Source organism: Ursus maritimus, unplaced genomic scaffold, assembly GCF_017311325.1.
Source record: "Ursus maritimus isolate PB19 unplaced genomic scaffold, ASM1731132v1 scaffold_3, whole genome shotgun sequence".
Lineage (NCBI taxonomy): Eukaryota > Metazoa > Chordata > Mammalia > Carnivora > Ursidae > Ursus > Ursus maritimus.
In genome coordinates, this window is record NW_024425563.1 from 98,481,148 (window position 1) to 98,502,314 (window position 21,167).

The 21,167-nt window shown below is 50.6% G+C and overlaps 1 protein-coding gene across 1 annotated transcript in view; it reads right to left on the reverse strand.

The window, feature by feature from the left end:
* Positions 1-21,167, reverse strand: part of GRB10 (growth factor receptor bound protein 10) — a 177,119-nt gene that overhangs the window by 111,036 nt on the left and 44,916 nt on the right. The window contains exon 3 of the mRNA XM_008703457.2: positions 8,514-8,603. Coding sequence (XP_008701679.1) covers positions 8,514-8,564 — 51 coding nt within the window. The 5' untranslated portion in view covers positions 8,565-8,603. The remainder of the gene's footprint in view (positions 1-8,513; positions 8,604-21,167) is intronic.

Consider the following 21,167-nt stretch of genomic DNA (forward strand, 5'->3'; position numbering starts at 1 on the left):
CAGTCTCAGCGACAGGAAGGAAGGAGAGGCCCTGCCTCACCGCCAACTTTCACACACCGTGACCCCAGGCACCTCGCGGCCTGTCTGCCGTCTCCAAATGTGATTGTGAGTAACAGGTCCCCACCTGTGATGCTGTCTTGAACTCGGTCAGGGGACGCAGCAGGTGCTCCCGGGCCTTGCTCCACAGCAGCCATGGCCCCTGCACAAAGCCGCCGTCCACCGAACAGGCCACAGGGACAGGAGGCACATCGGCCTCTGTGCTCCAGCCCGAGAAGGACACCCCACAGACACAGGACAAAGTTCCTGACACAGCAACCAGACTCTGCTTTCCAAACCTCAATCTGATCTGGTCGGCAAACCCCACCACCCCCAGCTCCCAACACCGCAAAATCCTCCGCTTGGGCACAGGCGAACGGTGACCCCTAACGTGTGGCGGGAACTCGGCGTGCGTGCCACACAGAGCAGCAGTGGAACGTGGGTCTCCCGTCCACCTCCCTTGGGAGGCCTGGCTACCTTCCCTGCAGAGAGGGAGTGTTCCCTCGAGATCCGAAGAAACCTCGGCCCGGGGGGGGCGGGGGGCAGGTGCAGGGGCAAGGTGCACAGACCACCCCACAGCCACAATGGGAAAAGGTGAGAGGGGCCGAGGCTGGCAGGAGAGGTGGGCTGCAGCCAGACCGGGCAGAGCCTCCCAGGCCAAAGGGCTAACATGGACACAGCAGTCAGAGGGCCCCATGAACACGCACCCAGGACGTGCAAGTGTGGGAATGGGAACCCTTCCCGCCCTCACAAGGCAGGCCCAGCAACAACGTGACGTGTGCTGGGTGAGTAGGGTGATGATGACCGGCTGGCTGGCATCCAGAGCCAGGCCACCCCACACAGACCAGACCCCAAGGAACCAGGGCCCCGATTTACGGTGTCACTAGCACACCCTACCCCACCCTGCCACCTTCTTGCTCTGCTGCCCGTCCCCAGCCCTGTCTGGCTAGGGCTCCCCCCCCCCACCCCTTCTCCAGCAATCGGCGGGGCTCAGCCCGCAGGCCGAGGCCACAAGGTTCTGACCCCTGAGCGGGCAGGCAGCACCTCACCTCACAAGTGCTGGGCCCACCACGGACGGTCTAGCAGAGAGTGAACACGACTCCCCTGTGTGCTCAAGGAGCCACCTTTGGGGTGGTGGGGAGGACAGGGACAGACAGTGGCAGGAGCTCTGAAATGAGAGTGAAAATGCGGACACACACGGCTCCTGGGCGAGGAGGGGGCGTCGGGGCCAAAGCCAGAGGAACTACCTTGAGCAAAGGCACGGAGGTAGGGATGGCAGGCTGGAGACAGAGAAAGGTTGGGGAGGCCAGGGGTGCACGGCCTCTGCTACTTCTGGATGCTGATGTCCAGAGATTAATGGCAAAGGAGGGCCCAGCAGGTGGACAGTGGTCCCATGATGGGCAACCACTGGGAAAACACTGATGGCTTCCTCGCTGCCCAAAGAGTAACTTTCAAATGTTGTCCCGTCGTTTGCCTGCACCTTCACGGCCGGGTTTCAGGGGGCGGTCTGCAAACCTACAGCCAACTCCTCGGCCAGCCTGGCCCTCATCCTCCAAAGTTGTGGAGCGTCAGGGACCAAGCAGGTCGCGGTGCTCGGCACTCCCGGTCAACTCCGGGGGATTCCTCCAGTCCCCTTCACTGGGCCCCGCAGCTCCCATTTCACAAAAGCGCGGGTCTGCCTGGCTTCCAGACAGGCTCACTGCCCCTCGCCCCGCGGCCCCCACAACAGGTGCAGGACAAACTGCGGCTCAAGGTAAAGCCCCAGGAGGCGGGAGGTGGGTCCCTCTGGGAAGTCCAGAGAAAATCCCCTAATGTGAACCCCTGAGCCTCAGACCCTAGGCAGTATCGAGGAGTAGTTCGCAGGAGGGCAGCAGGACTCGGGCCGGGCACTGCGCACAGGGACGGTGGTGTTCTCCCTCGGCCCCCCACTGACCAGAATGAAGTCTAGCGAGTTCTGGAAGTTCTGGAAGTCTAGTGTGTCTCACGAAACAGCACCATATAAATCTCACGCATCCAAGGCCAGGAAGGGCAGCAGGTGCAAACCAGAACCACCACAAACGTGACCTTGACCCCAAGATCCCTAAGCCAGCACTTCCCCACCCACCTGTGCGGAAGGGCAGTGTTTGCTGACGCTACTGTTACCAGTCTGTCCAGCACAGCTATTTCACATGAAACACAATACAAACGTAGAACTAAAACATGACATAAAACAAAGACAATACACGTGTACCCATGTTTATATCACTAAATTCAACACTCAGATTGCTATAAAATTTCAAAACGTGTTCTCTCAATTTCTGTACTGCTCATGGGCTGGTCAGGACCACGGGGGGTCGCCCAGAACTCAGGGAGACCTGGCCGAGGAGACCCTCTCCCCACAAGAAAGCCCATCTTGGCCTCCAGTGACTGATGAGACGCTCATGCCCAAGGGAGTGGAGCGGTCCCCCCTCAGGCCCCCAGCTCCGATCTCCCAGACCCCCCTGAAGTGCTGACGACTTCCTCTAAGAGGGAAAGACAAACCAGGAGGATGGAAACAAGAGAACGAGGCAGAAACCAGGACAACGGAAGGCCCCTCAAGAGCCGAGGGGCGTGTGGGCCATGGCAGGTGGGCAGGACGGGACGCACGGGCTCTGTTACCGACGGGGCCTCAGGACGGAAACACGGGGGGCTCCAGGACTCGCGCATCACCCCGGTGCACACCAGAGCATCCTCCCAGCTCTGAGCACCCGTAACACCGCATAGGAAGTCCTGCCTGCCACCCTACACCCGCCGGCCTCCGGCTCTCACCGCCACCCAGACGCCAACACACCAGCGGGGCAGGCTGTGGTCCTCACAGGCATGTGACGACCTCTGAGACTTCACAACACACAGGAAGCACTAGACAAACACAGCTATTATTTTTTTAGAATGATTTTAGAGTTATTTCCTTGGAACCATCAGAAGAAATCGAAGACATGAAGCCCACACCTGAGAGGGTGACATTATCTGAGAAGAGGCCACGCCAGCGATGAAAAGAGCATTCAGACCAGAATAAGCCTGTCTCTCTCTCCAATCAAAAATTAAATATATATTTGGACATTTTTAATTTCTAATTATGTACTTATTTATAGTATTTCATTGGTTTTCAGAGACGGCCTAATTTTGCCTTTTTGAAATAGAAACAACTTCCAACTGACCCACACTTAAGGACGAGGGCTGGTAATTTCTAATTAACTGAAAAGTTGTCATTAAACTGCCCCTTTATCTCATGGCGTTTCAGGATCAGAGAAGTAAACAAATAATCAGAGGGTACCGCGAATTGTGGTGTCACAGGAGCTCTGAGGAGAGCTGAACCCAGGTCTCTCTGACGATACCCTCCCGCCTCAGTCTCAGGCCGTAAACACGCCACGCAGGGCCACAAACATTAGGAAAATCACGGCTGTTACTCAGTAGGGGGCAATGGCCTCTCTGCCCTGACAGTAGTGTCATCTGGGAAGGGGACGGCATGGCGGTCCCACCTCCCAGGGCTGGCAGGAGGTTAAGTGGGAGGATCCAAGACGGGAACACAGAAGTGCTGAGTGTTCTCCCCATGACCCGCCATGCACCGCCATCCACGGAGCTGTGAGCTCTGGGCTGAATACCCACCTGACATATCAGGGAATGACACAGGGTCCTCACTGGTCCCAAGGCACACCGCTGACGCAGACCCACCCAGCTGCTTTTGCACCTGTCCGTCCGTCACACCATGGCCGGGAGTCTGTGAGGGCAGGGTTGGCACCTGGGTCCCGACATCCAGGCATGGTGTGCCTGTTATTCCTAACACGGTAAGTACATGAGCGAAGGAGCCACGCTACTCCCAATGGTTTAAGAGAAGGGTTTTCAGTGGCTTCCGTCAGTTACAGAGAATATAAACACACACGCTGCTCACTAACTCTCATTCACTACATCGGGATAGAACTAGATCAGGGAGAAAATGGTTTTCCAAACCAAATGCCGTCTACTTTTACGTGACGATCCTGCAGTGGTTTCAAAGACTTTAGAAGACTGTAGTCTCAAATGTACTCGGTATCTCAAAACCACCTAATAATTCTACTTCTAGAGATGAGATCTACAGTCTTTAAGAAATCAGAGCAGCTCCCGTCGTCACATCCAAGCAATGTCTCCTTTCCTGCGGGTCGTCGATGTGCCGAGCACGGTGCCCAGGACCCTAAGGGACCTCTAATTCTCAAAGTGATGTTGTAAAGAGAAGAGGACATGGAATTTATTAAGCATATAGTACTTTATACATGAACAAATTCCCTCCTCTAATTCACAAAACCCCTCTGTAAAATAGCGGTTGTTACGAAATTCTGAATCAAAGCTTGAAATGATTTGCAAAACTACTTCTAGGTAGACGTCCTATTAGCTGGAATCCTCTCATGAAATAAATACAAGGAATGGCACAGATGATCTCTGCATCATTCCAGCTCGACTGTGAGAGCCAAAATGAGCTGAAGTCACCAGCCACAAATTTCAGGAAGAAAACAAGAGTCCAATGTTAACATCCTTTTGCCAAGATACGGGTGCATAAGCGTAAAAATGAAGAAGCTACAGGATCCCTCTCTGGCTAGAAACATAAATAACAGTGATGGGTTTTGGGGGTGGAATTCATTCCTGGACACCAATCCCACATCAAGATTACAGGAATGGTGTCAACCCCCAGCTCCTCTAGACACCGCCAGAAGATGCAGGAATCCAGCTGTCCCCAGATGTCCACGGACCCAGCAGAACACCCACAGCTGGTGTGCTCAGCAGGCGAGGTCCCACGCTCGGGCTCTGAGTCTTCTCCCCGTGGCCCCAACCACGAGCAGACGAGCCACTCTGGCCTCTGTCCACCCACAGCACTCACTGGAACGGTCGGTGTTCTAAAACAGCAGTTGGCAAACTTCTTCTTTGCAAAGGGCCAGACACTACTCCACTCGGCTGCTGAGCCCAAAAGCCGCTACTGCGGAGATGTAAACAAATGACCATGGCCATGGTCCCATAAACCTTCATTTCTAAAAGCAGGCAGGGGGCCGGACGGGTCCCGGTGTCGTCTGCCAGCGCCTGTGCTCCAGCGGAAGGTTCCCAGCCGGAAGGCTCGGGGCTATGGCACTGAAACGGAGCCAGAGGAGCAGGGGGGGGGCTGGGACCAAGTGTAGGAAATTGCTCTACTGACGGACACTGGCAGACAAGGAGCCAGTGTGTAGAAGGCTGCTCCAACCTCCAGCTAAGCAGGGGTCACAGGGACACTTTCTCAGATGCTGACTTCGAAGACAAGCATAAGTGGGTCGTTTTGTTTTGTTTTTAAAGATTTTATTTATTTGTCGAAAGAGAGAGAGAGAGAGCATGAGCAGGGGGAGGGAGGGGGAGAAGCAGATTCCCCGCTGAGCAGGGAGCCTGACACAGGGTTCGATCCCAGGACCCCAGGAACAGGACCTGACGTCTAACCAACTGAGCCACCCAGGAGTCCCATAAACATATGTGTTTTTGACCCAGAAATCAAGGATAAAAATTATAAAAATAAAGCTCAAGACTCAGAATAAATATTTGGAAATTCGACAGTAAGCTTGATAACCTATATCATGTTTACATTCGAGCATTTCACTGCCAAAGTACCTTGCAACATTCTCTTCACCCATTTTACCTGAACCCATCACGCTTCCTATTTTTTTGCATTTTTCTTAAGGAAAATCATGTTGCTTTCATTTATAGTCAATAAATAAAACGCACCTCATGACAGGTGTGTAATTCCTTCCTCGAAATCCTGGAGGCTAGACGGAGGTGGGAATTAAGAACGTTTTGGATTTGGGTACCTCCTCTGTCCTCTGTGGAGAGCACCTGCCCAGGTCTGCTGGGTGCCACCCCGGCTCTGGGCACTTCCTTCAGGGAGGCCTCCATGACCTCCCCTCTCTCTCACTGGCCTGTTTTATTTGTGTCAGAATTATCCTTATTCACAATCATCTGCCAGCTGTCCCATGTCCACCTGCCCCACTAGGACTCATGAGCTGGGGGAATCCGCCTGCCTCATGCAAAGCTGTCTCCCTAGCTCTGACGCTGTGCCTGGCCCAGTCGATGACCAGGAACGAAAGGTAAGTACCCTGGGCTGGTTATCCAAGATGCGGCCGCCCCCGTGCCGGGAGATTTCTGTGTGTTTGCTCTGATCCCCACACAACCTGGACACCATTAGCCCTTTCTTACCAGCAAGGAAACTGAGGCAGAGGACTGTTGCAAGATTCCCCCCGCCAAGGCCACGGAACTATGACAATATCACATTTTAGAGGAAAAACCTGCATCTTCAAAATGAAGCTGTTTGCCCCTACCCCAGAAGCCCCAGGGCCCTGTCACGCCCATCCGCTGGCTCCGTCCCTACAGCGGAAAGCAGGATGATTTAACACACATGCTAATTTAGGTGCTTCTGTGTCCATAAAAAGCTCTACATCTCAGCAGCTCATTGCCTGAACCCCGTAAGGAATCCACGCCCCAGCTCCGAGTGAACAGCTAGAATCAGGAAACTTTTCCTGCGCTGATGATCTTAAGAAAATCTCTATAAAAACTTGGGAGATTTCTCTAATTGCTATAATTGCAGATTGCTCAAGACTGGAACTCACTGTAAATCATCCCATTTTCTGAGAAATTCTGGAACTGTCATCTGATTTTCCAGGAACGGCGGATGTGAGCTGCCAAGTCTGGCTGCTGGGTTTTTATGGGGGGAGGACCGTGCCATCAAAGGCCACCAAATGGCATGACTGAGCATTTCCTCCAGGAGTGACAGAGGCTCGCTGGGGCTGCCTACCACGTGCCCACGGCTTCCTGACTCCTGCAGAGCAGCCGAGAGCAACTGAGTCCGCGAAGACAAACAGCTAGCACGTCTGGAGAGTGAGGCATGGCCCTCACTTGGTGCTTCTGCTGTCTCTACATGGCCCGGCAGGAAACTGAAGATGGGAGGGCGGCAAGAGGGACTCAGTGCCATCACCCTTCCCTCCATCAGCTCTGGCCTCAAGGTCCACTAAGTAACCAGCTGGAGAGGACACTTCTCCACCAACTTTCAGAAAAACTCCCCGGGGATGGTTTCCCTTGGGGTGCACTGATCCATCCCCTCCATCTGGGAGTGATGGGGTGAAGTGCAAGGCAGCACAGGACAGATGACGGGCCAAAGCTATGTGACTACAGGAGAACTGGACCACTAGCCATGGGTGCAGCACAGAGCTTAGTCAATGGGGTGAGGCCTCTTGAAGAACAAGAAATCAACGTTGCTGAAGACAGAGGGCCTTACGCAGAGCTCACCCGCTGAACAGACCCGCTGTCCCCAGAACACTCCGCAGTTCAGCTAGGGTACCAGCCCTCTCTTCTGGCTTGGTCTCGTCTCAAATTCAGGAATGGTAGTCCTCACCCTCAGCCTCTCTTTGAAGGTTCACATCACTTGAATGCCAAAAAAATTAAAAAGGAATCTCTCTGCAGCCGTGGTGCATAAGGAAATTCTTATCACTATCGCCAAAGAGAGGCTTTACAGATTAAGGGAGGGAAAAACAAGTTCAGACACCTGCAAACATCGGCAGAGCATAGGGAAGGACCTCCAAACCTTGGGAGCCCTGCTGGGGAGAGACCGAGGCCTAGAGAGATGGTACTAGTACTTGAAGTGTTGAAAGACTGATAAAGATGGACAAGCCTGGGGCGCCTGAGTGACTCAGTCGGTTAAGCATTGGCCTTCAGCTCAGGTCATGATCCCGGGGTCCTGGGATGGAGTCCCATATCGAGCTCTTTGCTCAGCGGGGAGCCTGCTTCTCCCTCTCCCTCTGCCCCTCCCCCTGCTCCTGCACATTCACACTCTCTCTCTCTGAAATAAAAAAAAAAAATAATCTTAAAAAAAAAAAGAAAAAGATGGACAAACTCTCACTTGTCCATTGCTTCAGACGCATCCCTTTGCACTGTCAAGTAAAAGTTCAAACACAGACGTGGTTCGGAAGATGAAGGAAGCGTACAGGGAAACCCACCGAGCAGCCCACGGAGAGGAGCTCCAGGACCTGGAGGCACGGGTGAACATGTCCTCCCCATACCCCACGGGAGGCTATCGGGTGGAAGGGGAAAAAGAACCAGTCTGGGGAGAGGACTCCATCTCCAATGAGCAGGCTGCACCTGGACAGAGAGACCTCCCTCTCCCCACTTCTTGCCCCAGATGCTGTGTCTCCGCGGGAACATCCCCGAAGCCACCACGGCCACTTGCCACCTGGAGCTCTGGGGCCCTGCGGACGACCACACGGCGCCCATGCCTTCCAAACAGCCCCTCCCGCGCGTCAGATAAGGTCTCCCAGCACAACACAAAGACAACCGTGGGAAATAGTGATCCTCTGCGGGACGTGGCAATGGCCCCAGCGCAGACACTGCCGGTGACGGAGTGGGTTGCGGTTGCTAAGTACACTTGTGCTGTGGCCCTGAGCCAGCACCACGTGTGGGCAGTGGCCGTCCACGCTCCCCCATACCTGGTAGTACGGATGGTGCAGGAAGGAATCTGGACAGCCAGCTAAAGCCATCGGCTCCACCTTCCAGTCACATTGACTGCGCTGCAGCACCTGCAACAGAGACAGACATGAGAAGCCCGACCAGGGAAGAAATGCATTCCTCACAACTTGATCGAGAGCGCTGCGGCTACGGGGGGAGCCCCTGTACACCCCTCGGGCGGTCAGACGCTCGGTCGGGATGTCCACTCACGGGGGTGTCAGCTTGCCTTCTAACACAAAGGGACGCCAGCTACAGAGCCTTGGGGAGCCGTCCGCGTGGTCCCCGTGCCTGTGGGGTGGAGGGGCCCTCAGGGGGTGGGGGGCATGCTAGCCCCAGGGACCCCTGGGCTCCTTCCGTCATTATAAATATTAACACCTTGAAGACTTCATCTTATTTTGCCCATTACGGATTTAGCTCAATTCCAATCAGGCACGGAGGCGCGTGTGCTGCTGGGGCCCTCTGAGCACCGGCTGCATGCACGCTGGGTCTCCCAGCCACAGCCAAGATCAACCACTGTTGGGGCCTCTAACGGCCCCTGGTCAGCTCCACACTCTCCCTCAAGGCCACGGTCCTGTGACTACAATCTCAGAGAACAACATTCACAGAAACAGACTTTTGAGCATACGGGAAACCTTCCTAACCTCTATGTGAGCTGTGAATACCAGCAGCTGCGTTAGAAAGCACGCGGGCTCCTACGGTGAGCTCCTAATACGCGCGAAACAGAGATCCTGTCTTCCTGTTTAATCTACTGTGGCGCAAACCACAGGCCTGCAGCATACAAAGCAGACAAGCTTCCCAGCGGAGTCTGACAAAGGCACCTCCCTTCTGACGCAGCGGACTGGGGCTGGGGTGAGGGGCGACCAGCAGCTTGGCCTGGACGCGGGATGGGTCACCCCTTTGCCTCTGAGCACAGAAAATGCTCTGCCAAAGTTCCATGAAGCAAGCTTCTCCGAGATACAGCGTTCCTTCTAAATCTCCCCAGCTATCAGAGAGCAGGGCGTGGATTCCAGGAACAGAGGCAGCGTCTTCTCCGTCGGAAATCATCAGACGTGAGAACATTTTCAGAAATGGCAGCATATGAATGCTCCCCATCATAATCAGTCCCAGAGGTGCACGCCCTGGACCCGTGGCTCCTCTGTGGCCCAGCCACCCTGAATGATTCATAATTCTGGGCCACGAGAGGCTTTCTCGAACCTCTGTACTTGGAGCTGTAAGTCCCAGCTCCACCACCCACTAACTTACTACAGCCTGTAGGACTGAGCTCAGGGATCACCTCCTCCAGGAAGCCCCCTCAGACTGCCTCTCGCCAATCACCACTGCTCTGAGATGGCTCCAACAGTGTCCCTCCTGGGCTCCTGGGCCCCATGCTGGGCTTACATCCATCTTTCCATCTGCCACACAGAACTGTAAATGCTCCTTCCTGGTCTCGCTCCCCCCATGTAAACTGTGCATTCTCTGTGCCCCAACGCCCACACCAAGTGTGGATGCTGCCTGACCCCCACTTCACCAGGCTCTTGGCACCTCGATCCAAGCAGGGCAGGTTTCACAAAGGGGACTCTGGGGGTCATCCATGTCACCCCCTTAGAGCAGGAAGAAAACAAAACGACTCCAGGACGGCCACCCCACCATGTCCGGGGGCTGCCACCAGCAGGACCACCTCCCTCTCCTACACTGTCCCCCATGGAGGCCCAGGGACAGGCAAGCATCCTGGTGTTCCAGAACACAGGCTCTCCTCTGAGGCTGCCTTTCAGAGGAGCAAACAACAGTGAACAGTCACAAGAACCCCTATGACGAGGGAGTGAGGAAACGGAGCGTAACACACACTTTCTGCTCCTATACACAGGGCGGGAAGGGCTCCTCTCCCTGGAGTCGCTCTACTGTGAGAAAAATAAGGACAATTCAGAAAGGGGCTCGTTTCTCTCCATGAAATTAAAAAGGAGAATGGAAGAAACAGTACAGGCAGGAAGGGGCCCAGGACAAGATAAACTGGATGCTGGGAGCAGTCAAATCAGAATCAATACAGCAGAAAAGTCAATCCGTGCGAACAAAATCAAGGAAACATGGACAACAGCTCCTGGAAAGAATGAGCCAAACATGGGGGCAAAGCGGAAGCCTCCAGGTCGGTGCAGGCCTTGGGGTGCAGAGAGCAGCCCCCATCAGGGAAGGGGTCAGCACCTGCCCCACCTGAGCCCCACGCCTCACCTCCCAGGCACCTGTAGCAGAGGTGCTCCTCAGACACAGTCTGAGGTTGTTAGAATTCAGAAACAAAAGACTCACAGAGCTTCCCAGGGGAAACCTAAAACGAGATGGGGCATAAAAGTCAACATATTCATTCCATCAGTTTAAATAGCAAAGAAATCAAGGTAAGGCCCAGTTATGGGCTGAACTGAGTCCTCCCCAAATTCAGAAGCTGCAGCCCTAACACCCAGGACACACAACGTGGCTGAATTTGGAGGTGGGGGGTGTTTAATGAGGCAATTAGGTTCCAATGAGGCATTAGGTGGGCCCTGATCCGGTGTAAGAGGAGCTCGGGACACAGACACGCAGACGGACAACCGTGGGAAGACACGGGGAGGAGACGGCCGTCGGCACACCAAGGAGAGAGGCCTTGGGAGGAACAGCCCTGCCCACAGCTCAGGCTCAGACTCCAGTCTCCACAGCCAGGAGAAAATAAATTTCTGTTTTTTGAGCCACCCAGCCTGTACGATTCTGTTCTGGTGGTCTTAGAAAACTATTCAGACCCAAGATATTACAAATTACTAAACTGTCATTTCAGCCAAAAGGAACAGAAGCACCCTACACCTGTAACATTTACTACCAACCACTTCTGTGTCCTACAGGTGTGTAGGACCCTTTAAGCCACCTGGACAGAAACCAAGAACAATCCCTAAGAGGCTGCTGGGCTGAAAGAACAGGGCAGGAGCAATGGAAGCACTAACAAGACGGTGGGAGTTATCTCCTTCCTGTGTGGGCACATCTGTGGTGGGTCACGTCCCTCCAGCCTCCAGCAAGGGCAGCAGCCCCCAGCCCTGCAAACCTGGCCCCCGTGGTAACAAGTCTCATGTGTCCAGGCTCCAGCACCCAGCCATTTAAGCCAACACCAACCTAGAAGCTGTTCTGAAAATACTCTGTGGGGCACCTGGGTGGCTCAGTCGGTTAAGCGTCCAACTCTTGGTTTGAGCTCAGGTCCCGATCGCAGGGTGGTGCGATCAGACCCTGCACTGGGCTCCGTGTCCAACACAGAGTTTGCTTGAGACTCTCTCTCCCTCTGCTCCTCCCCACTATGAACGCAAGTTCACACGCTCTCTCTTTCTCTAAAATAAATAAATCATAAATAGATTTTAAAAACTACTCTGTGGACATGGTTAACATCTATAATCACTAGACTTGAGTAAAGGTGATCACCTTCCATAACAGGCATGGACCTCATGCAATATGTTGAAGGCATAAGAGCAAAGACTGAGGTTTCCCTGAAAAATGATTTGAGCTCAAGACCGTAGCAAACTCCTGCTTGAGTTCCCGGACTGCCAGTCTACCCCGTGGACTTCAGACTTGTCAGACGCTACAGTCACATTAGCCAATTCCTTAAGATAAATCTCTGTACAGACACATACATGTTTGGTTTCTCCGGAGAACTCTGAGGTATACACCCAACCAACCATGGCCCATCTCCCATGACCATGCTGTGATGCCTCCTGTAGGCCTCTCAGGTGCCTGTGTGGGTCTGCATGGATAAGCCCCGGGCCCGGGTCCTTCTGCAAACAGATCTTCCACCTCTTCAGCCTGCAGCCTCACTTTCCCGGGATGCTGTTTTTCTCCCCTCCACTGGCTCGCCCTTCCTGCTGCAGAGAATCACCTTCCTGGGTACTTAAGGACCCTCTCCTCATGCATAGTAACCTGTTGCCCCATGCCTCCTTCCGCCACTGTTTCCCACACTCCTTCCAGCTCACTCAGCACCTACTGCTTGCCCTGCCCTGTAAGCCTCCGGAACTCTGGGATGTGTTCAACACGTGGAGACATGAAGCTTTAAATTTAATGGGTATTGGAGTGCCAAAAATATCACACAGACATGCCAATCTTATTACCTAAATATGACCTTTGAAATTATTTACCAAGTGAGATTGCTTCTCAGCCAGAAAAATATATATCCCATAAGCCCTATTGAGACATCCCACTGGGACAGAAAACTACAGTTAGATACACTAAGAAGATCAGAGTAACCTGGTCTCTAATAAAATGTCTCAAACCCAAAGCTAACATTGTATTTAATGGTGAAAGACAGAAAGCTCTTCCCTAAGACCAGAAACAAGGCAAGAATGCCGGCTTTTGCCTCGTCTACTCAACACTGTATTGGAAGTGCTAGCCAGAGTAATAAAGCAAGAAAAAGAAAAGACACCCAAGTTGGAAAGCAACGAATACGATCTCTGTTCACAAATGACCTGATCTTATCCACAGAAAACCCTAAAGATTACTAAGACATGCACTCAATCTAAAGCTAATAAATAAATGCATTAAACTTGCAGGACGGAAGATCGACACCACCATCAGGTGTATTTCTGTACTCTAACAAAAAATCTGAAAAGGAGATTAAGAGAACTCCATTCAAAATAGCATCAAGAATCACAACTAGAGGGGCGCCTGGGTGGCACAGCGGTTAAGCGTCTGCCTTTGGCTCAGGGCGTGATCCCGGCGTTACGGGATCGAGCCCCACATCAGGCTCCTCCGCTATGAGCCTGCTTCTTCCTCTCCCACTCCCCCTGCTTGTGTTCCCTCTCTCGCTGGCTTAATATTTTGTATAACTTTGAATTAAGGAATGAATTTTTTTTTTTACTAAAATGGACTTTTTTACTAAATGGACTTCTTACATATGCAGGAGAGTCTTTTTCAAATAAATAAATAAAATCTTTAAAAAAAAAAAAAAAAAACAATCACAACTAGAAATATACTCAACTAAGGAAGCAAAAGATTTGTACACTAAAAATTAAAGATGTTGCTGTAAGAATATAAAGAAATAAATAAGATAAGCACCCCGTGTTCATGGTTTGGAACATTTAATATTGTTCGGAGGATGATAATACCCAAAGCAATCTACAGATTCAACACAATCCCTCACAAATTCCCTCCAGCACTGTTGCAGAAATTGATAAAACCTTTCTAAAATTTATACAGATTCTCACAGGACCCCAAATAGCCAAAAAAAAATCTCAAAAAAGAAGAACAAAATTGGAGGACTCGGGGCGCCTGGGTGGCACAACGGTTGGGCGTCTGCCTTCGGCTCAGGGCGTGATCCCGGCGTTACGGGATCGAGCCCCACATCAGGCTCCTCCGCTGGGAGCCTGCTTCTTCCTCTCCCACTCCCCCTGCTTGTGTTCCCTCTCTCGCTGGCTGTCTCTATCTCTGTTAAATAAATAAATAAAATCTTTAAAAAAAAAAAAAATTGGAGGACTCACCTTTCCTGACTTCAAAACCTACTACAAAAGCTGTGGTGACAAAGACAGTGTGAATGGCAGAAGGACAGCCATACAGACTAAAGGACTCAAATAGAGGGCATAGAAATAAACCCTCACATTTAACGGCTGGCTGATTTTCAACAAAGGTGCCAGGACCATTCAATGGGGAAAGGACAGTCTCTTCAACAAATGGTTCTGGGAAAATTGGATATCCACATGAAAAATGATGAGGCTTAACTTTGGACTTACACTATCTATGAACATTAATTCAAATGGATCTAAGACCTAAATGTGAGAATTAAAAGTATAAAACTCTTAGAAGAAAACCAAGGGAAAAGTTTCCATGATGCTGGATTTGACAATGACTTCCAGGTAAGACACCGGAGGCACAGGCAACAACAAAAGACAAACTAGACTTCATCAAAATTAAAAACGTTTGTGCAAAGGACACTATTGAGCAAGTAAAAAAACCCACAGAGAAGGACAAAGAGTTGCAAATCATTTGTTTGGGATTAATATCTAGAATATATAAAGAACACCTACAACTCAACAATAAGAAAACAGACCAAGAATTTCAAAAATGCCCAAAAGACATTAACTAGACACTTCTCCAAGGAAAACATAAAAATGACCAATAAACACATGAAAAGATGCTCCATATCATTAGGATATGGAGTCATTAGGAAAACACAAATCAAACTGCCATGAGATGCCACAAAATCACAAGTGTTGGTGAGGATGTGAAAAACTGAAACCCTCTGCATTGCTGGTGAGAATATAAAATGGTGCAACCTCTGTGGAAAATGGTGTAAGAACTCCTCAAAAAATCAGAGAATTAACGTTAAGTTCCAGAAATCCTACTTCTAAGCATAAACTCCAAAAGAAGTAGAAGCAAGGACTCAAACAAATACTTGTACACCCATGTTCACAGCACCACTGCACACAACAGCCAAAGAGTGTAAATACCCCAAGTGTCCACCAACAGGCAAATGAATAAGCAAGACGGAGCAGATCCACACAATGGAATACTATTCAGCCTTGAAAATAAACATCGTTTTGATACATACTATGACATGGATGAACCATGAAAACAACACGCCAAGTGAAGTCTCGGTCAGTCGCCAAAGCACAAATATTACAGGACCTCACTTACGTGAGGCACCCAGTACAGAAACAAGAGGGAGAAGATAGAGGGGCTGGGGGGAAGGAGAGTTTGTTCCATGGATACAGAGTTTCTGTTCGGGAAAAGGGAAAGTTCTGGAAATAGATAGCCACGATGGTTACCGAACACTGAGAATGTACTTAAGTCCACTGAACTGCACACAAATGGCTAAAATAGTAAATTTCATCTTTCATTTATTTTACCCCCATTTTTTAAATATTGGAAAAGATGGCTATTCAATGAGCTCCCTTTAATAAAATTAACAACTTCCGCTAAATTTTTTTAAAGATTGTATTTATTCATTCAGAGAGAGAGAGAGAGAGTGGGAGGAGGGGCAAAGGGAGACAGAATCTCAAGCAGACTCCCCGCTGAGCATGGAGCCCAATTCAGGGCGCGGTCTCAGGATGCAGAGATCATGACCTGAGCGGAAATCAAGAGTCAGATGCTCAACCGAGGGAGCCACCCAGGCACACCCCCCACACCCCACACCCCTGCTAAATGTTTTTTAATACAATCATGAGATTCAGCAGAATTTCTTAGAATGCTAAAACTTGACGATGGATAAAGCAATGATTGCAAATTGACTTTTATACAAACTTTTTTTTTTTTTAAATACCATCCTGTTTCCTGGTCACACTTGTTCTACCACTTGAAACTTGTTCACGGCTTGTCCGTTTTGGTTTCTCTTGTCCCGCCATGCCCCTCTCTCAGTTGTGCGACTCTGTATAACCCAAATGTCTGGCTGGTGATATGGAACCCTGACGGCAAGCCCTCCGTAACTCCACCCTGCTATCCACACCCGACAAAGACAAAGACCCCGGTCACGATCTGTGCTCTCACGGGGACTCAAACCCCCATCCTGCTCCCACACTTCAAAATGTCCTGCAACAGGGGTGATGACATCCTGCCACTCTACAAAGAGTTCCATACTGACATCACCAGCTCATGTATCGAAACGACGTGCTCCAGAGCCTGAGGAAGATCCCGGCAGGCAGGCAGATACCGAAGCTTTATACCTACAACAATAAAAGGCGTTCTCATGAACAGTTGTAGAATGACTCAGAGATTGTACCAACGACTGTTGTCTTTTTTTCTTCCTTCGATGAAAGGGGCTTACTGATAAGGTCATCTCACTGTGCTGGTTTCCTATGTCTTTCTGATTATCAATTTTGTCCGTTGTCAGAATGCCATTATAAATAATGTATTGGAGTCTGTCCCTTTTTTTTTTTTTAAAGCTCTTATTTATTCATTTTTAGAGAGAGAGCAAGCAGGGGTAGGGGCAGAGGGAGAGGGGAAGAGAGAGAGACAGAGAGAGAGGGAAACAGACTTCCTGCTGCACGTGGAGCGCAATGCAGGGCTCAATCTCAGGACCCTGAGATCATGACATGAGCCGCAATCAAGGGTCAGACGCTCAACCAATTGAGCTATCCAGGGACCCTGCAGTCTGTCCCTTTTAATGGAGCTTTGAACTTGCGATAAAAATTTAAATAATCTTCACCATGAAGCCTGAACTTTCTTCCTTATTAGACTATAGTTCGGAAAAATAGTTCAAGCAGAGCCAAAAGTCTGCTGATTCTAGAGTCAACATTTTTCTCAACAATGTCAATATTTACACTTCTGGGTCCAGCAGGTGAACTTCAACAATGCCTTTGTTCTTTCTGTTTCATGTTTATTTGTTTTTCCACTGTAAGGGCAATTTCTACTGAATTAAAATGATACAACCGTCTTAAAATTTTAAAATGTTGCACCAAATAACACTTTTGCGGGCATTCTGAGACTCTGAGGACTGGCACACATATGCTTTCACATCACAACCAACTGTCAACTATGCTTGTGGTGGACTTCAACTGCCCGGCACTGCCTCCCATCGGAATGACTCTGTATGCTAGAAAAACCGACTACGATGCTGGCAGGTGCACTGCAGGCCCTTTGCATCTCAGGACTCGCCTGGCGCATCACACTTCACAGTGTGTTCGGGGTCCATGCAAGCCACTCTGATGCTTCCTCTTCTGTCTTCCTTACTGAACACACCGTGCATGACCTACTAACTTGATGCCTGGTGCGACCACAGGGTGCAACCCTCAATCTGAGAACAGGGACGGGTTCAGGTTTGTACTTCATGCCTGCAAGCCCATGGGCTTCCCTTGCACACTTGCCCTCCAGGATGGAGACTGCTGCCCCCCGGGCCTGCCACTCTGTCCTTACCTCCCCCCACCCACACCCTTTCCTTCCTGGCTTAGGACAGCAGTCAGCTTCCGCCATTCCCTGGCTAACACCCCAGCTCCCAGGTGTGTGCACGTGTCACCTCCGCTGACCTACTCTTAGAAAAACACAACTCCTCTGCTTAACACACTAGCCATCTCCAGCACCCGTGAAGTCACCGACCGTGCAAGATGGACTCTTTCCACTTTTACTCGGCCACAAATCCAAAATGCGCACTTAATCCTGCTGGGGAAATCTAGTATGTCTCCTTAGGGAGTTCACTATGTCCTCTCTGGCATGTCTGTTTCCGACTTCCTCCTCACTGCCCCCTCTCAGAACACTCAGATGACAGCCAGCCTCTGCTACTCCCGACACCCAGCACAGGCAGTGAACAGCTCATCGCCCTGCCACCCAGCTCCACGGTCACCGCCAGCACCTGACAGCAATCCCGTCACACCTGTTAGTCAGTGAATACCTTCTTGTTCAAGAACTTGGTCTTGTTCCCTGCTGCACTCAGGACGGCACACAGTGGGAACCGCAGAAGGGTCTAACAGGACTAACTAGCATCATTGTTGGTGGACAGGCTAAATAATAACATTTAACTTAAAAATAAAATCAAAAAGAGAAGTTGCAAGTCTTAAATCACAGTAGGACTTTTTATAAGGAAAGCTACTCCTTCTATAAAAGCCAGGGAGCCTGCTATTTACCAGGAACGACGTAACCGAGCAACATGCGTGACGTATTATGACAGTCGCCTGCAGAGCTGAAAACAGAATACTCACATTCTGAATCATAATAAACACATAAAAAGAAACTCATAATCCTTCAAACATCACAGGGAAAATAGAAACCAGGCGATGAAGACAGCATTCAAAAAAGAAACAATTTATTCCGAAGACAGATGACGTGCAGCCATAAATGTCAACTATCTGATTCCCTTCTTTTCAAAATAATATTCAAAACTATTCTAATAAAAAATACTCAAAGCACACTGAAATAGAAATGCTTTAAAAAGAGAGCCAGGTAGGGGGCACAGAGAGGGAGCAGGCAGAGATGCAAGAACAGGACAAAAGTCAAGCGCGTAGACGAGGACAGAGACGGGGCTGGCGAAGCGTAGGGCCAAGCGAGATGCTCGTGCCACTGCGAACAGCAGAGCCCACGGCCCACAGTATGGTTAACGACCTGCAACAGGGCTCGGCCTTCACCCTCCAAGCGCCACGATGCCTGCACGCGGGGATCTCACAGCAAATGGAGGGACCTCACCCTTCAACAAGAAAGTTACATGAAAAACAAGAACTCCACGTACAAAACAAAAATAAAGGAATAAAATATTTTTAAGCATTATTTTATAGACATTAATAAAGAAATAACTTTGGAGACTTCAATGGCCTTAGAACTTTTATTACAAATATATACCAGAATCAAAATAATCTTTAAAAAACACCTTTATAGGGGCATCTGGGTGGCTAGGGTGACTAAGCGAATGCCTTCAGCTCACATCATGATCTCAGGGTCCTGGGATCAAGTCTTGTATCAGGCGCCTTGCTCAGCAGGGAGTCTGCTTCTCCCTCTGCCTCCGTCCCTCCTCCCTGCTCCTGCTCTCTCTCTCAAATAAATAAAAAAAATCCTTTTAAAAAAATAAAATAAAAAACACCCTTACAATAGAAAGCACTGCAGATAAAACAGACTGAAACCCACAGTCCTTCCATCTTCGCCCCTACATGTAAAGAAAGCCATGGGCTTGGATGTTCTTACTATCGATTATTTCAATTTGTCAAGATCAAAAGAAAAAAGAAAAAAAGATGATTCCCGAGTGCTTATGTAGACCAGGCAGTAGGCTAGGTAGAGGTGTGTGTGTATGTGTGCAAACACACGGACGCACACACCTCACACCAGAATCATTCCCACTGTTGACAAGAGTAAAATGAAGTGCAGTGGTCAAGGTCCTGGGGCCAGTGATGGGAAGCAGAAAGAGGTGACCAAGGATGCAATGGAGCTCAGTTCGCAAGTCCACGCTCTTAACCAGAACCCCACAGTCCCATGGTTTTCCAATCAGGGTCCCTGGACAGACGGCACAGGCACCACCTGGGAACCCACGCACACGCACGTGCTCCAGCCCAGATGCTGACCCGCTCAATCAGAAAGTAGGGGTGGGCCCTGTGGCGCCCTTGTGTCCGTGGCCTAGCACCAACCGCGGGGCACCTTGGGTGCCTGGGCTGCACCGCAGACCCGCGAAAAGAAAATCTTGGGGATGAGAGCATTGTTTCAAGCGCCCCGGTGTTCCCAAACTTGAGAACTAAGGCTCTCAACTCTTCTTTACAAGATGAATCCTTTTTTATGAGGTTTGCGAGGGGGAAAAACTGGGAGAAAATTGCAATAAAGCTTTGAAGAGTCCCATCTCACTTTCCAGAAGCTGGGGAGGGGAACCTACCACAACTGTGTGAAGTATACAATAGAATCAATTCTTCTGGGGCGCCTGGGTGGCACAATGGTTAAGCGTCTGCCTTCGGCTCAGGGCGTGATCCTGGCGTTATGGGATCGAGCCCCACATCAGGCTCCTCCGCTATGAGCCTGCTTCTTCCTCTCCCACTCCCCCTGCTTGTGTTCCCTCTCTCGCTGGCTGTCTCTGTCTCTGTTGAATAAATAAATAAAATCTTAAAAAAAAAAAAAAAAAAGAATCAATTCTTCCAAATGTCACACCTGAATCTTAAGGGCCAGATTCCCACAGGGAAGCCGCACCTGGTATGTTTTCTGCCTTTTAAAAATCTATCACTTTTTCCTACACAAATAGAAAGAATCCCTTCTAGAACAAGGCGGGGGGTGGGGGGTGGGGGGGGAGGCTAAAGAGCTGCCTGCAGCAGAGAATGACCTCATCACTTCCAACCTCGGGTTTCAGGTACAAGGGTCTGGATTTGACCATATGTAGAAGAACGACCTTTGACTTCATACGCTCAGTCTTTTGTAAGAGACGAGTTTGGAATATTCTATTCATGTAGACACGGTACTTTACACCTAAGTGCTTTGGTCAGTCTACTGACAGAAAACCAGCGAAATTTTGAAATGAAGCTTGGTGCTGGCCACACGCCTCCTTAGGCTGTGTGTAGCATCGCAGCCTCAGAGGATCCACATGGGGACATGATGATTAATCCCACTAGACAGGCCAGGAGGCTGAGCAGAAGCAGCTTGCCTTGGGTCACCCATGCCAGCCAAGTGTGTGCTCAGTCCTTGAACTGTGCTCTGCCCAAATCCAGAGCCCAAGTCCTGACCTTGGACGCGGAGTCCCTGGGAACGGGATCTGCTCCGTGCAAGCCAGAGAGGCCAAGGCTGGATGCTGATCTTCAATTTCCAGCTGCCTCAGCCCGCGGACCCCAGAGTCTGAGAAACGGGCCTGCACCTGTGCTGTGGTTAATACGCAGGCGTGCAGTCATGAGCTAAGCACAGACACGATTGCTAACCCAGTTCCTGAAGGCTCCTGTAAGGAATGACCCAACAGCATGGGAGGAAGTCAAGAAACAGCCAAGCGAGAAGAGCGAGGGTACCCACAGAGAACAGCCAGGACTACACATGGGCCAAGCGGCCTCATGACGTCCCTCATAAATGCATTGCCAGGGAAAACCACACTGGCCTCGGGTCGTGAAAACAGAGGCGGGGTGGGGGGCGTCCATGAGGATGTCGCACCCCACCTTTCCATGCCCGCCTTCCCAGAAGGGATGGACGGGACACCCCTCCACGAAGCCCGAACACAAGAGCTGACAAGAGGAAACCCACACTGGCGCAGAGCCCCAGACAATGCTGACCCGCGAGGGGACCGTCCCTACTTC